Genomic DNA, 12,814 nt, shown 5'->3' with positions numbered 1-12,814 from the left:
CCTGAAGAACTGTGTCACACCAGGGGCCAAGACCCTCTCTCTTCCTCCTCTGGCGTCTGTGTGGCCGGACATGGCTCAAGGCAACAGCTCCGTGACACTCAGACATTCATGGTTCCTTCTGCCTTCCCCGACCCACAGGGCGGGTGCTGGCAGGGAGGAGCCCTGGTTAACTGAGTGACTTTGAACCAACAGCCAGTTGCTGTTTAGTTGCTAACTCGCGTCTGACTCTGTGTGACCTCATGGACTGTAGCCCACCAGGCTCCTCTGCCCATGGGATTCTCTAGGTGAGAACACTGGAGTGGGCTGCCATTTCCTCCACCAGGGGATCTTCACGACCCAGGGATCGAACTTGGGTCTCCTGTGTTGCATGGGCAGGCAGATTCTTTACCACTGAACCACCTGGAAAGCCCTAACAGAAGCCCTAATAGCCAGTTACCAGTCGCTTTATACACAGATACCTGCTATTTGTAAAAGAAAATAAAACCAAACCCACTTACCACCAAAACTATGTGTAACAAAATGTACTTCTTGATGATCCAGAAGGCTCCTCAGTATCTTGAAGAGCCCAAGGTTACTGGCAAGAAACAAACCTGTCAAGCAGCTGATTAGCCGAGTTCCTGCTGACCGAATGCCAGCTAACCAGTACTTCTGTTCACCTTGAACTTCTCCCTAAAATAACCCATCATGATTGGATAACTTGACTTTTTCAAGTACTAGTGTGAGCAAAACAAGTGAGACCATCTTGTCAGAGAATTCTATGCAGGCAGCCATGGGATTAATTCTTCAAGTTCACACGGGGTGGTGGTGGGGGGTGGTCAGCTGCTGGGAGAAAATGTGAGGGGGTGCTTCTCTGAGCCGGAAGTCCACAGCCTGCAAGGGTCACAACAGCCCTGCCCCTGGGCAGAGAGGACAGCAGAGACAAAAGGATGAGGCTGTGTGTTCAGAAGGCTTTGCCTACTAGACAGGATACTGGGCAGCGTGTGAATGTCACATCACTTTCACAGGTCTGGACTGACTGTCGTCTATACATCTTATAATCATGGCCCTGTACATCTGTAATTAAAGATCTCCTTATAGTCATTCTCAAAACAGGCCATTTTACTCCAATCCCCAAAAGCTCTATTTTAGACTAGAGATCTTAATCCACATCCAGGTTGAAGGGAACAAGAGAAACAAAACTGTCCTTACTGAGATCCTGGTGTTGGAATAACCGTGGAGGAAATGTAAGCCTGAGTGTCTCCTGCACTTTCCTGATGGAGCAGCATGTCTCTGCTTGAGTCCTTGAGGCACCAAGGTCTCCAGATTGGCTGAGATGCCTTGAAACGAACATGGCATGGCTTTAGAAGGGTCCTAACATCCGCTGAATCATCGAAAAAGCAAGAGAGTTCCAGAAAAACATCTATTTCTGCTTTATTGACTATGCCAAAGCCTTTGACTGTGTGGATCACAATAAACTGTGGAAAATTCTGAAAGAGATGGGAATACCAGACCACTGACCTGCCTCTTGAGAAACCTATATGCAGGTCAGGAAGCAACAGTGAGAACTGGACATGGAACAACAGACTGGTTCCAAATAGGAAAAGGAGTACGTCAAGGCTGTATATTGTCACCCTGCTTATTTAACTTATATGCAGAGTACATCATGACAAACGCTGGGCTGGATGAAGCACAAGCTGGAATCAAGACTGCTGGGAGAAATATCAATAACCTCAGATATGCAGATGACACCACCCTTATGGCAGAAAGTGAAGAAGAACTCAAAGGCCTCTTGATGAAAGTGAAAGAGGAGAGTGAAAAAGTTGGCTTAAAGGTCAGCATTCAGAAAACTAAGATCATGGCATCTAGTCCCATCACTTCATGGGAAAAAGATGGAGAAACAGTGGAAACAGTATCAGACTTTATTTTTCTGGGCTCCAAAATCACTGCCGATGGTGATTGCAGCCATGAAATTAAAAGATGCTTACTCCTTGGAAGGAAAGTTATGACCAACTCAGACAGCATATTCAAAAGCAGAGGCATTACTTTGCCAACAAAGGTCTGTCTAGTCAAGGCTATGGTTTTTCCAGTAGTCATGTATGGATGTGAAAGTTGGACTGCAAAGAAAGCTGAGCGCTGAAGAATTGATGCTTTTAAACTGTGGTGTTGGAGAAGATGCTTGAGAGTTCCTTGGACTGCAAGGAGATCCAACCAGTCCATCCTAAAGGAGATCAGCCCTGGGTGTTCTTTGGAAGGACGGATACTGAGGCTGAAACTCCAATACTTTGGCCACCTCATACGAAGAGCTGACTTATTGGAAAAGACTCTGATGCTGGGAGGGATTGGGAGCAGGAGGAGAAGGGGACGACAGAGGATGAGTGGCTGGATGGCATCACCAACTCGATGGACGTGAGTTTGGGTGAACTCCGGGAGTTGGTGATGGACAGGGAGGCCTGGCATGCTGCGATTCATGGGGTCGCAAAGAGTCGTACATGACTGAGTGACTGAACTGACTGACTGACCTCTCTGTTCATTTCCAAGGCAAACCATTCAATATCACAGTAATCCAAGTCTATGCCCCAACCAGGAACGCTGAAGAAGCTGAAGTTGAATGGTTCTATGAAGACCAACAAGACCTTTTAGAACTAACACCCAGAAAAGATGTTCTTCTCATTATAGGGGACTGGAATGCAAAAGTAGGAAGTCAAGAAACACCTGGAGTAACAGGCAAATTTGGCCTTGGAGTACAGAATGAAGCAGGGCAAAGGCTAATAGAGTTTTTCCAAGAGAATGCACTGGTCATAGCAAACACCCTCTTCCAACAACACAAGAGAAGACTCTACACATGGAATCACCAGATGGCCAACACTGAAATCAGACTGATTATATTCTTTGCAGCCAAAGATGGAGAAGCTCTATATAGTCAGCAAAAAAAAAAAAAACTGACCAGGCCTGACTGTGGCTCAGATCATGAACTCCTTATTGACAAATTCAGACTTAAATTGAAGAAAGTGGGGAAGACCACTAGATCATTCAGGTATGACCTAAATCAAATCCCTTATGATTATACAGTGGAAGTGAGAAATAGATTTAAGGGACTAGATCTGATAGAGTGCCTGATGAACTATGGACTGAGGTTTGTGACATTGTACAGGAGACAGGGATCAAGACCATCCCCATGGAAAAGAAATGCAAAAAAGAAAAATGGCTGTCTGGGGAGGCCTATTTAGCTGTGAAAAGAAGAGAAGCAAAAAGCAAAGGAGAAAAGGAAAGATATAAGCATCTGAATGCAGAGTTCCAAAGAATAGCAAGGAGAGATAAGAAAGCCTTCCTTAGCGATCAGTGCAAAGAAATAGAGCAAAATAATACAATGGGAAAGACTAGAGGTGTCTTCAAGATGATTACAGATACCAAGGGAATGTTTCATGCCAAGATGGGCACAATAAAGGACAGAAATGGTATGGCCCTAACAGAAGCAGAAGATATTAAGAAGAAGTGGCAAGAATACACAGAAGAACTGTACAAAGAACGGTACAAAAAAGATCTGCATGACCCAGATAATCACGATACTTTGATCACTCACCTAGAGATAGACATCCCGGAATGTGAAGTGAAGTGGGCCTTAGAAAGCATCACTACAAACAAAGCCAGTGGAGGTGATGCAATTCCAGTGGAGCTATTTCAAATCCTGAAAGATGATGCTGTGAAAGTGCTGCACTCAATATGCCAGCAAATTTGGAAAACTCAGCAGTGGCCACAGGACTGGAAAAGGTCAGTTTTCATTCCAATCCCAAAGAAAAGCAATGCCAAAGAATGCTCAAACTACCACACAACTGCACTCATCTCACACACTAGTAAAGTAATGCTCAAAATTCTCCAAACCAGGCTTTAGCAATACGTGAACCGTGAACTTCCTGATGTTCAAGCTGGTTTTAGAAAAGGCAGAGGAACCAGAGATCAAATTGCCAACATCTGCTGGATCATTGAAAAAGCAAGAGAGTTCCAGAAAAACATCTATTTCTGCTTTATTGACTATGCCAAAGCCTTTGACTGTGTGGATCACGATAAACTGTGGAAAATTCTGAAAGAGATGGGAATACCAGACCATCTGACTTGCCTCTTGAGAAATCTGTATGCACGTCAGGAAGCAACAGTTAGAACTGGACATGGAACAACAGACTGGTTCCAAATAGGAAAAGGAGTACATCAAGGCTGTATATTGTCACCCTGCTTATTTAACTTCTATGCAGAGTACATCATGAGAAACGCTGGGCTGGAAGAAGCACAAGCTGGAATCAAGATTGCTGGGAGAAATATCAAGAACCTCAGATATGCAGATGACACCACCCTTATGGCAGAAAGTGAAGAGGAACTCAAAAGCCTCTTGATGAAAGTGAAAGTAGAGAGTGAAAAAGTTGGCTTAAAACTCAACATTCAGAAAACTAAGATCATGGCATCTGGTCCCATCACTTCATGGGAAATAGATGGGGAAACGGTGGAAATAGTGGCTGACTTTATTTTGGGGGGCTTCAAAATCACTGCAGATGGTGATTGCAGCTATGAAATTAAAAGACCCTTACCCCTTGGAAGGAAAGTTATGACCAACTCAGACAGCATATTCAAAAGCAGAGACATTACTTTGCCAACAAAGGTCTGTCTAGTCAAGGCTATGGTTTTTCCAGTGGTCATGTATGGATGTGAGAGTTGGACTACAAAGAAAGCTGAGTGCCGAAGAATTGATGCTTTTAAACTGTGGTGTTGGAGAAGACTCTTGAGAGTCCCTTGGACTGCAAGGAGATCCAGTCAGTCCATCCTAAAGGGGATCAGTCCTGGGTGTTCATTGGAAGGCCTGATGTTGAGGCTGAAGCTCCAGTGCTTTGGCCACCTGATGCAAAGAGCTGACTCATTTGAAAAGACCCTGATGCTGGGAAAGATTGAAGGCAGAAGGAGAAGGGGATGACAGAGGATGAGATGGCTGGATGGCATCACCGACTCTATGGGCATGAATCTGGGTGAACTCTGGGAGTTGGTGATGGACAGGGAGGCCTGGCATGCTGTGGTCCATGGGGTTGCAAATAGTCGGACAGGACTGAGCAACTAACCTGAACTGAACTGAACCTCCTGCCTCCACCTGGAATAGGAGGCGAAAATCCTCCAGCAGAGACGCTTCTATACAGTTGCCATGCAGTCACTGGGCAGTTATTCTTAGACTTAAATGGACCCGGAAAGAACTCTAAGCTGTTTCAAGCTTGGATATAACAAAACAGCCCAAATTGCTTTAAAAAAAAATCAAAGGAAAGGCTTATGCAGTGACTCAGCCAGTTCCAGAGTTGGAGGGAACCTGCCTGGGCCGCAGCCCAGATTGGGGTGGGGATTGGGAGGACGCACATCCCCTGCTCAAGGTGGAGAAGGTCAGTGTAGGAGCCCAAACGCCAGTGAGCTGGTTTTCAATGACCGCTGAAGGCACGCCAGCTGCTGAACTTGCTGAGCTCCTGGTCTGAGGCTTTGCGGCCGCATCTGTTGGTCTGATGCCCGGGGAAGGGGCACCACCGAGGCCCAGGTCTTCAGTGGAAAGGAGGTCTCATCCGTGGAAACAAAAGCCATCGCTGCAAGTGAAGCCAAGCCCCAAGCTCCTGGCCGCAGGCTCCTGGGCCCGTCTTGGGCCTGCAGCCCTGAGGCCCCGCCCCTGCCGAGCGAGCCACGCCGCCTCAGCAGTGAGGCCGGGTCGGCCTCCCCAGGGCTGGAGGAAGAACCCTGCCATGGCCACAGTCAGCCCTGCCCAGCTGGGTCAGCTGCGGGGTGGGGGCTGGGAGCAGGCTGCTTGCCTTCCGTGAGGTCAGGACGTTACCCGCATGCTGGGGAGTCAGGGGCAGGTTCCCACCCCTGTTCATGCTCGCGGTGTCCTCGGGAGCCAGGGTCCCATCTGAAGTCTGTCTTTTTTAAAAAAGAAATTTCATTTATTTTTCTCTGTGCTGGGTCTTTGCTTGAGAACTTTCTCTGGTTCCAGCGAGCGGGGGCTGCTCCCCAGCTGTGGGCGGGGGCTCAGGCTCAGCAGGTGTGGCTCCCGGGCTTAGCTGCTCCACAGCTCATGGGATCCTCCCAGAGCAGGAATCCTCCCCGCACTGGCAGGCGGATTCTTAGCCACTGGGCCACCAGGGGAGCCCCCGTCTGAAGCCTCGATCCCCCCAGGTGGTACTTGGCACTAAGGAGATGCAGCATTCACTGGATAGAAATTTCCAGAATTCCCCCTTTCTAAGAAAGGAGCTGGTCCATCCCCAGGCATGACCACGCTCATCGCACGAGTCAGTTTGTTCACCCAAGTGCTCGAGGCGCCTGGCTGTGTAAACGGAGGCAGACCCTGGGCTACAGAGCAGACTTGGCTCTGACAGCTTCCCTCATCAGACACGAGCTCAGGCACCCTCCCTGGATGTGGGCAAGTGACCAGGAGACATGGATTCCTTGTGGGGCCTGAAGTTTAGATTCCAAAGCCTTCACGGCAGGACCCGAGGCTCCTCTCTGGATCTACGTGGAGATGACACACAGACAGCTGTGCCCAGCAAGGGAGCAAGGGAGCCGGGGGAACGCCGGGGCAGTTTAAAGGGCTGGAGGGCGATGTAAGGTAGGGGCGGGGGTTGACGAGCCCGAGACACAGGGGAGGGCCTTTACCACAGAGCACAGGCAAGTTCTGAGGCGGGTGTAGCCCATGGCGCACTCCTGAAAACAGGCTGCGGTACAGTCACATAACTGCATGCCCTCCCCCCACCCAGAGTACTAGAAATCCTGTGCAGCGTCCTTCAGAGTCTGCTCTGCTGAGGAGCAGTGTTAATCTCTGTTGATGATGCTCAAACAGAGGTGAGAAAATGATTTCCAACACCGAACCTCATCCCATTTCAATTTCAGGCTCTGCCTCTAAGAGCTGACGTGCAAAGAGGAAAACAAAATCTCTTTTTACTGATGTGCATTTTATAGATTTACCCCACTGTTAACATCACACAGTTCAGAAAGTAATTAAGGAAGCCATTTGGGGGAAAAAAGCAGAGTCCATAATGAGGCCCATAGATTTTCTGTTTTGTGTCCAAAAGGTCATCTGAAGTACTCAGGTTTCCATGGTAACACTGGCAGGCCTGATCAAATCAACACACAGCTACACTTTGTTGGGGGTCTCCAATGAACCATTTTTCCCCCCATCTGAAGAATATCCTGAATTAGCTAAAGTCCTCAAAGACGATGGAGGCTTTTGGAAAATCCAGTTTCAACAGCAGTAAACAGAAGAATGCCTGCTTTCTTTCCACAGACAATCTAGCAACTGAGTCTCAAGTGCAGTGATTTAAACGTCTTAACTCTCATCATAACTGGATCACATTCTGTTAATCAGTAACAAAGATAATCTCAAAATGTTTCCCCAGGATAAATAAAAGCCGACACACCTGTGATCCTCAGGCGTCTGCAGTCTCTGGGGTGATCCTGCAAGTGGTGTGTCGGCCTCTACTACAGACCTGCAGGGCGCCCTCCCGGCCCAGTCCTCCATGCTCCTGAGGGCACCCAGGCCCTACCTGCAAGTGTCTGCCATCAGCAGCCTCTTAACCAAATGTCAGTGATCAGTGACCAGTGACATAAAGAAGGCTGAACCCAGCAGAATTGATGCTTTAAAACTGTGGTGCTGGAGAAGACTCTTGAGAGTCACCTGGACAGCAAGGAGATCCAACCAGTCCATCTTAAAGTAAATCAACCCTGAATATTCATTGGAAGGACTGAGGCTACAGCTAAAGCTGCAATATGTTGGCCACCTGATGCGAAGAGCTGACTCACTGGAAAAGGCCCTGATGCTGGGGAAGATTGAGGGCGGGAGGAGAAGGGGACGACAGAGGATGAGACGGTTGGATGGCATCACCGACTCAATGGACCTGAATTTGAGCAAGCTCCTGGAGATGGTGAAGGACAGAGGAGCCTGGCGTGCTACGGTCCATGGGGTCGCAAAGAGCCGGACACGACTGAGCAACTGAAAACAACATTAGTGACGGAGCACTGTGAATGTTTGTGTTTCATACCCTTCAGAACCTTCTAACTGGCAGGTACGACCTGTGCGCTTCTTCGGGACGGAATACATTTGGGAGAAGAAACAACAGCGGGAGGAGGGACCCAAGGGCGCCAGCCGTGCAGGGTCTCTGTGCCGCATGTGTGTGCACCTCGGAATTTCTTTAGGGCTTGGGAATTGCCCGAGGAAGGGGAAGCTTCACAAGGTCATGAATCAGGTACGTGTGTGAGTGCTCGGTCACTCAACTGTGTCTGACTCTTTGCAACCCCGCGGACTGTAGCCTGCCAGACTCCTCTGTCCACGGGATTCTCCAGGCAAGAATACTGGAGTGGGCTGCCATGCCCTCCTCCAGGGGGTCTTCCTGACCCAGGGATCACACCTGAGTCTCCTGTACTGCAGGCGTATCTTTCTGTCTGAGCCACCAGGGAAGCCCAAGAATACTGAAGTGGGCTGCCATGCCCTCCTCCAGGAATCTTCCTGACCCAGGGATTGAACCCCTGTCTCCTGCACTGCAGGCAGATTCTTTACCATCTGAGCCCCCAGGGAAGCCCCCATGAGACTGGTGCAGAGACACAATCAGCTACTACATGGGTTCTTTGAACAACCAACACACAGGTGATTGGAGAAATGGCAAGAAATGGAAAGCTGTGACTTGGAGCGTAAGGCAGGTGCTTGGAGCAGAAACTGCATTAAGAGCTGAGACGTCAGGTGAGGAGAGAGAAGCAGGGGTGAAGGGGGGAGGAAGAGGTGACACCACTGGGGCAGAAGGCTGTGCGCACCCGGGTGTGGACAGGGAGCTCCCATTCCTAGAGATATGCAGAGAAAAGGGAGATGCTGGCCCAACAGTCACACCCAAGGACGCTGCCGCCTGGAGAAGCCTAGGACCTGCCCATCTCCCCCTGATGCCAGACTGACTCCCCACGCAGGAACCAGCCCCCTCTCTGCAGGGCTGTTCCCAATCTCCATGCTCTACGGATAACAGCCTGCAAAGCAAGGCGATGACGCAACATCCACGCCTTTAGATAAGGACAAAGATTAACATTTACGTGACTTTTGCCTTCCAGCCCAATGACCACAAAAATCTGGCCCTTCCTGGAGTGAAACTTTCTGAATAGAAAGATGGTTCACTCATGCTCTGGTCTCACCTCGAATTTCTGCCTGAGCTCCACGTTGCCTTCCTCGTCGCCTTCGGGGATCGGCACGTTGTAGTACTCGCCCTCCTCTTGGTTCAGCAGCTTGTACCTTCAGAGACACGGGGCAGAGGAGGGTGAGACCATGCTGGCACCACTGGGTTCAACAAGTCCCCCCACCCCCAGGCTCCAGTCCAGCTGGTTCTGAAATGCGTTCACTGGGGAGCCAGGACCCAGGAAACTTCACACGCAGTGGTCACTCTGGACTTAAGCCAGCTCGTCTCCTGAATCTCTGAAAGTGCTAATGTTTTCAGACAATTCACTTTTGGCTCACACAGACACACTCAGCCTTCCTCACCATCCGCTGGCCGGCATCTTCATCAGCTCCGAGACCCCAAAGGAAAGGGACCCCATGAAGTCGTTCCGTGTGGTTCGATCCCAGTCCCAGATTTCCACGGACAGTCGCCGGTCTTTATCAGAAGGTTTTAATTTGCTACCAAAGAACACATACACAGATACAGGGTTATCTTTACTGTGGTTTAAGGGATGATACCACATGCTCGAGATCTGAACTTGAGATTAAAAAAATAGTATATTCAATTCTCTTCCTGTGGTTCTCCATCATCAACAAAGTGCCAGCCCTTCGGTAACCAAAGCTCTAGACAAGAGGTTAGCAAACCATGAGCCATGGGCAAGTCAGGCCCACTGCTTGTGTGTGTAAATAAAGTTTTATTGAAACAGTCACGGCTGTTTGTCTGGACACATTTGGCTATGGCAGCTCTGAATCTAGAACAGTACCTGCAACAGAGACTGGATGACCCATAAGGCCTAAACCATTTACTGTCCAGCCCTTCCCAGAGCAAGGCTGGACAGCCTCTGGTCTATACCCTAGACAGCTACGTCTGGGTGTGACAGACAAGCTGCTTCCTGCATTCTCATTCGCAGAGAGGGCCCCTTGCTTATGCTCAGCTGTGCTCAGAGCTTTCTTGCTCTTGACTTACTCAGGCCTCCACTCCCCAACCTTTCCTCCCTTCTTTCCCCTCTCCCATCTCTGTCTCCAAAATCTTTTCACTCCTTTCAGGCCCACATTAAATGTCGCCTTCCCCAGAAAGTCTTCCCTGCTTAGATGGAAAGATAACCTTCCCATTTCAGTGGCAACATCGGCTTCGATGGTTACTCACTTATTCCATGTTTTAAAAACTATTGTTTAAACTCTTACCTACAGCCTTACCTACCTCTTACCTACAGCCTCCTCTAACCGCCCCCCCTCAAAAAACCGAAGTCCGCCAAGAGGGAGGACTTGATTCTACATCTGAAATGTGAGAGAATTTTTTATACAGGAGTTACTGATGGTCACTTGGGGTATCGTGTATAAGTCTTGGTAAACTGAGTTTCTATCCAGCGACCAGTTTCTATCCGTCTCTAGCAGCTGTGGGAGGAGAGCCTAGGGATGAATAGATGTCTAAAGACGTTTATGACAAGCCCAGCTCATCGCTGCTCAGAACATGGAGGAGGAGGGGGTTCAGCTCACAACGTGAAGGACTCGTCCCACCGGGGGTTCAGCGTCGAGCGGATGGTCTTGGTTTTCTGTTTGCTCTCGTTCTTGGGGTCAGGAATAAGCTTCAGCTTCACGTAAGGATCTGAAAGCCCATTTGGATCCATAGGGATTAGGTTTTTCGCATCTCGTACTGTGAAGAGAGAAGAAGAAAGATCCCAGGTTACAAAAGGAGGACAGACCTACACTGCTGAGCGTCCTGCATCAGGACCCGGCCGATCGAGAGGCATCATGACGGTGTTGAAGCGGGGGCTGTGGCTCTGACCCTCACCACGAGAGAAGCTGCCCGCTGCCACTGCCCACCACAGGCAGTGGGCCTGGGGGACCCAGCGGCCAAGCCTGGAGACTCAGCACTGGCCCGGTCTGGCAGCATCGGTGGCACCGGGGTTGCTGCCCAAACCTGGGGAAGCAGAACCTGCATCCTAACACCCTCCCCACCACCACCCCAGCCAGGAGAGCTGGTCCGCCTCCCGCCTAAGCAGCCAGCAGGCTAGCCCGCACACGGCGCCACTGGAACCCCCACAAGAGTCGTCTCTTTCCTTTGTAGAGCTGGTGGCTTCTAGCCCGCTGTGCATGAGGACTGCACGGGAGGGGGGCTGACCCAGGGGGAAGACTCAGGAGCCTTTCCCAAGACCCTGGGTGGCCCCAGTGCCCATTCGAGATGGAGAAGCAAATGGAAACTAAATGGAGACAAGGCCATGTCGCCTGCAGAGGGGCAGCTCCGCGGAGCAGCTGATGGAGGCTCCTGTGCGGGAGGGCTGATGCCAACACCTGTCAATCACCCGTCGGTCTGACGAGAAGGGACCGCAGCCAGGGGCCTTCCTCACTCTACCCCCCAGCGCAGCTAAAAGCTCTGGGGCCCCCAGTCAGCTGGACACCACGGGAACACATCTCCCTGGGCCCAGACTCTCAGCCCAGCGGCTCTCACAGCGTGGCCCCTGGACGGCAGCCTCAGCTTCACCAACCGAGTCAGAACTGGGTGGAGGCAGGGGGCTTCCAGGTGGTTCTGTGGGGAAGCTGGCAAGATCCACTGCTCCAGCCCATCAACAGACTGTCAGCTTAGTGTGATTGTCAAAGGAGGAATTTAGAAGAATTTCAGAAGACGGTGCCAGTGTTGGTGGTGGGCGGTGGGGGCGGGGGACAGGTGAAAGGGGCTAAACACACTGGGTGTTCAGGTGGAGCCCTAAGGGCAGAGGTCAGAGACGAGCGCTGCTTGGGCGCCTGGAGACCCACCAAGGGCTGGCACCATCCTTGCCCGGAAGCCTTAGCACGGGAAGGTGACAGTGTAGCCATGTTCTAGTAACCTGCTCCAGTGTCTGAGGGGTGGCGAGATGACCCAGGGTGACCTGCTCCAGTGTCCGAGGGGCAGTGGGCCGGCCCAGGGTGACCTGCTCTAGTGTCCGAGGGGCGGCGGGATGACCCAGGGTGACCTGCTCCAGTGTCCGAGGGGTGGCGGGATGACCCAGGGTGACCTGCTCCAGCGTCCGAGGGGCGGTGGGATGACCCAGGCTGACCTGTTCCAGCGTCCGAGGGGCGGAAGGCCGGCCCAGGGTGACCTGCTCCAGCGTCCGAGGGGCGGAAGGCCGGCCCAGGCTGACCTGTTCCAGCGTCCGAGGGGCGGAAGGCCGGCCCAGGCTGACCTGCTCCAGCGTCCGAGGGGCGGAAGGCCGGCCCAGGGTGACCTGCTCCAGCGTCAGAGGGGCGGAAGGCCGGCCCAGGGAGACCTGCTCCAGCGTCCGAGGGGCGGAAGGCCGGCCCAGGGTGACCTGCTCCAGCGTCAGAGGGGCGGAAGGCCGGCCCAGGGAGACCTGCTCCAGCGTCAGAGGGGCGGAAGGCCGGCCCAGGGAGACCTGCTCCAGCGTCCGAGGGGCGGAAGGCCGGCCCAGGGAGACCTGCTCTAGTGTCCGAGGGGCGGAAGGCCGGCCCAGGGTGACCTGCTCTAGCGTCCGAGGGGCGGAAGGCCGGCCCAGGGTGACCTGCTCTAGCGTCTGAGGGGCGGAAGGCCGGCCCAGGGTGACCTGCTCTAGTGTCCGAGGGGCGGAAGGCCGGCCCAGGGTGACCTGCTCTAGCGTCTGAGGGGCGGAAGGCCGGCCCAGGGTGACCTGCCACAGAGCAGCC

At 51.8% G+C, this 12,814-nt stretch overlaps 1 protein-coding gene across 3 annotated transcripts in view; it reads right to left on the bottom strand.

Annotated features, from left to right (window-relative positions):
- PRKCA (protein kinase C alpha) overlaps positions 1-12,814 on the bottom strand; it is a 303,137-nt gene that overhangs the window by 50,625 nt on the left and 239,698 nt on the right. For all 3 annotated transcript variants that reach the window (XM_019980528.2, XM_070774240.1, XM_070774239.1), the window contains exons 6-8: positions 10,673-10,829; positions 9,500-9,634; positions 9,157-9,253 (exon numbers count right to left, since the gene is read on the bottom strand). In XM_019980528.2, the coding sequence (XP_019836087.2) occupies positions 9,157-9,253; positions 9,500-9,634; positions 10,673-10,829 (389 nt within the window). The remainder of the gene's footprint in view (positions 1-9,156; positions 9,254-9,499; positions 9,635-10,672; positions 10,830-12,814) is intronic.

Source organism: Bos indicus, chromosome 19 (genome assembly GCF_029378745.1).
Source record: "Bos indicus isolate NIAB-ARS_2022 breed Sahiwal x Tharparkar chromosome 19, NIAB-ARS_B.indTharparkar_mat_pri_1.0, whole genome shotgun sequence".
Classification (NCBI taxonomy): Eukaryota; Metazoa; Chordata; class Mammalia; order Artiodactyla; family Bovidae; genus Bos; species Bos indicus.
Note: the sequence above shows the minus strand (reverse complement) of the source record. Positions and strands in the feature narration are given on the sequence as shown.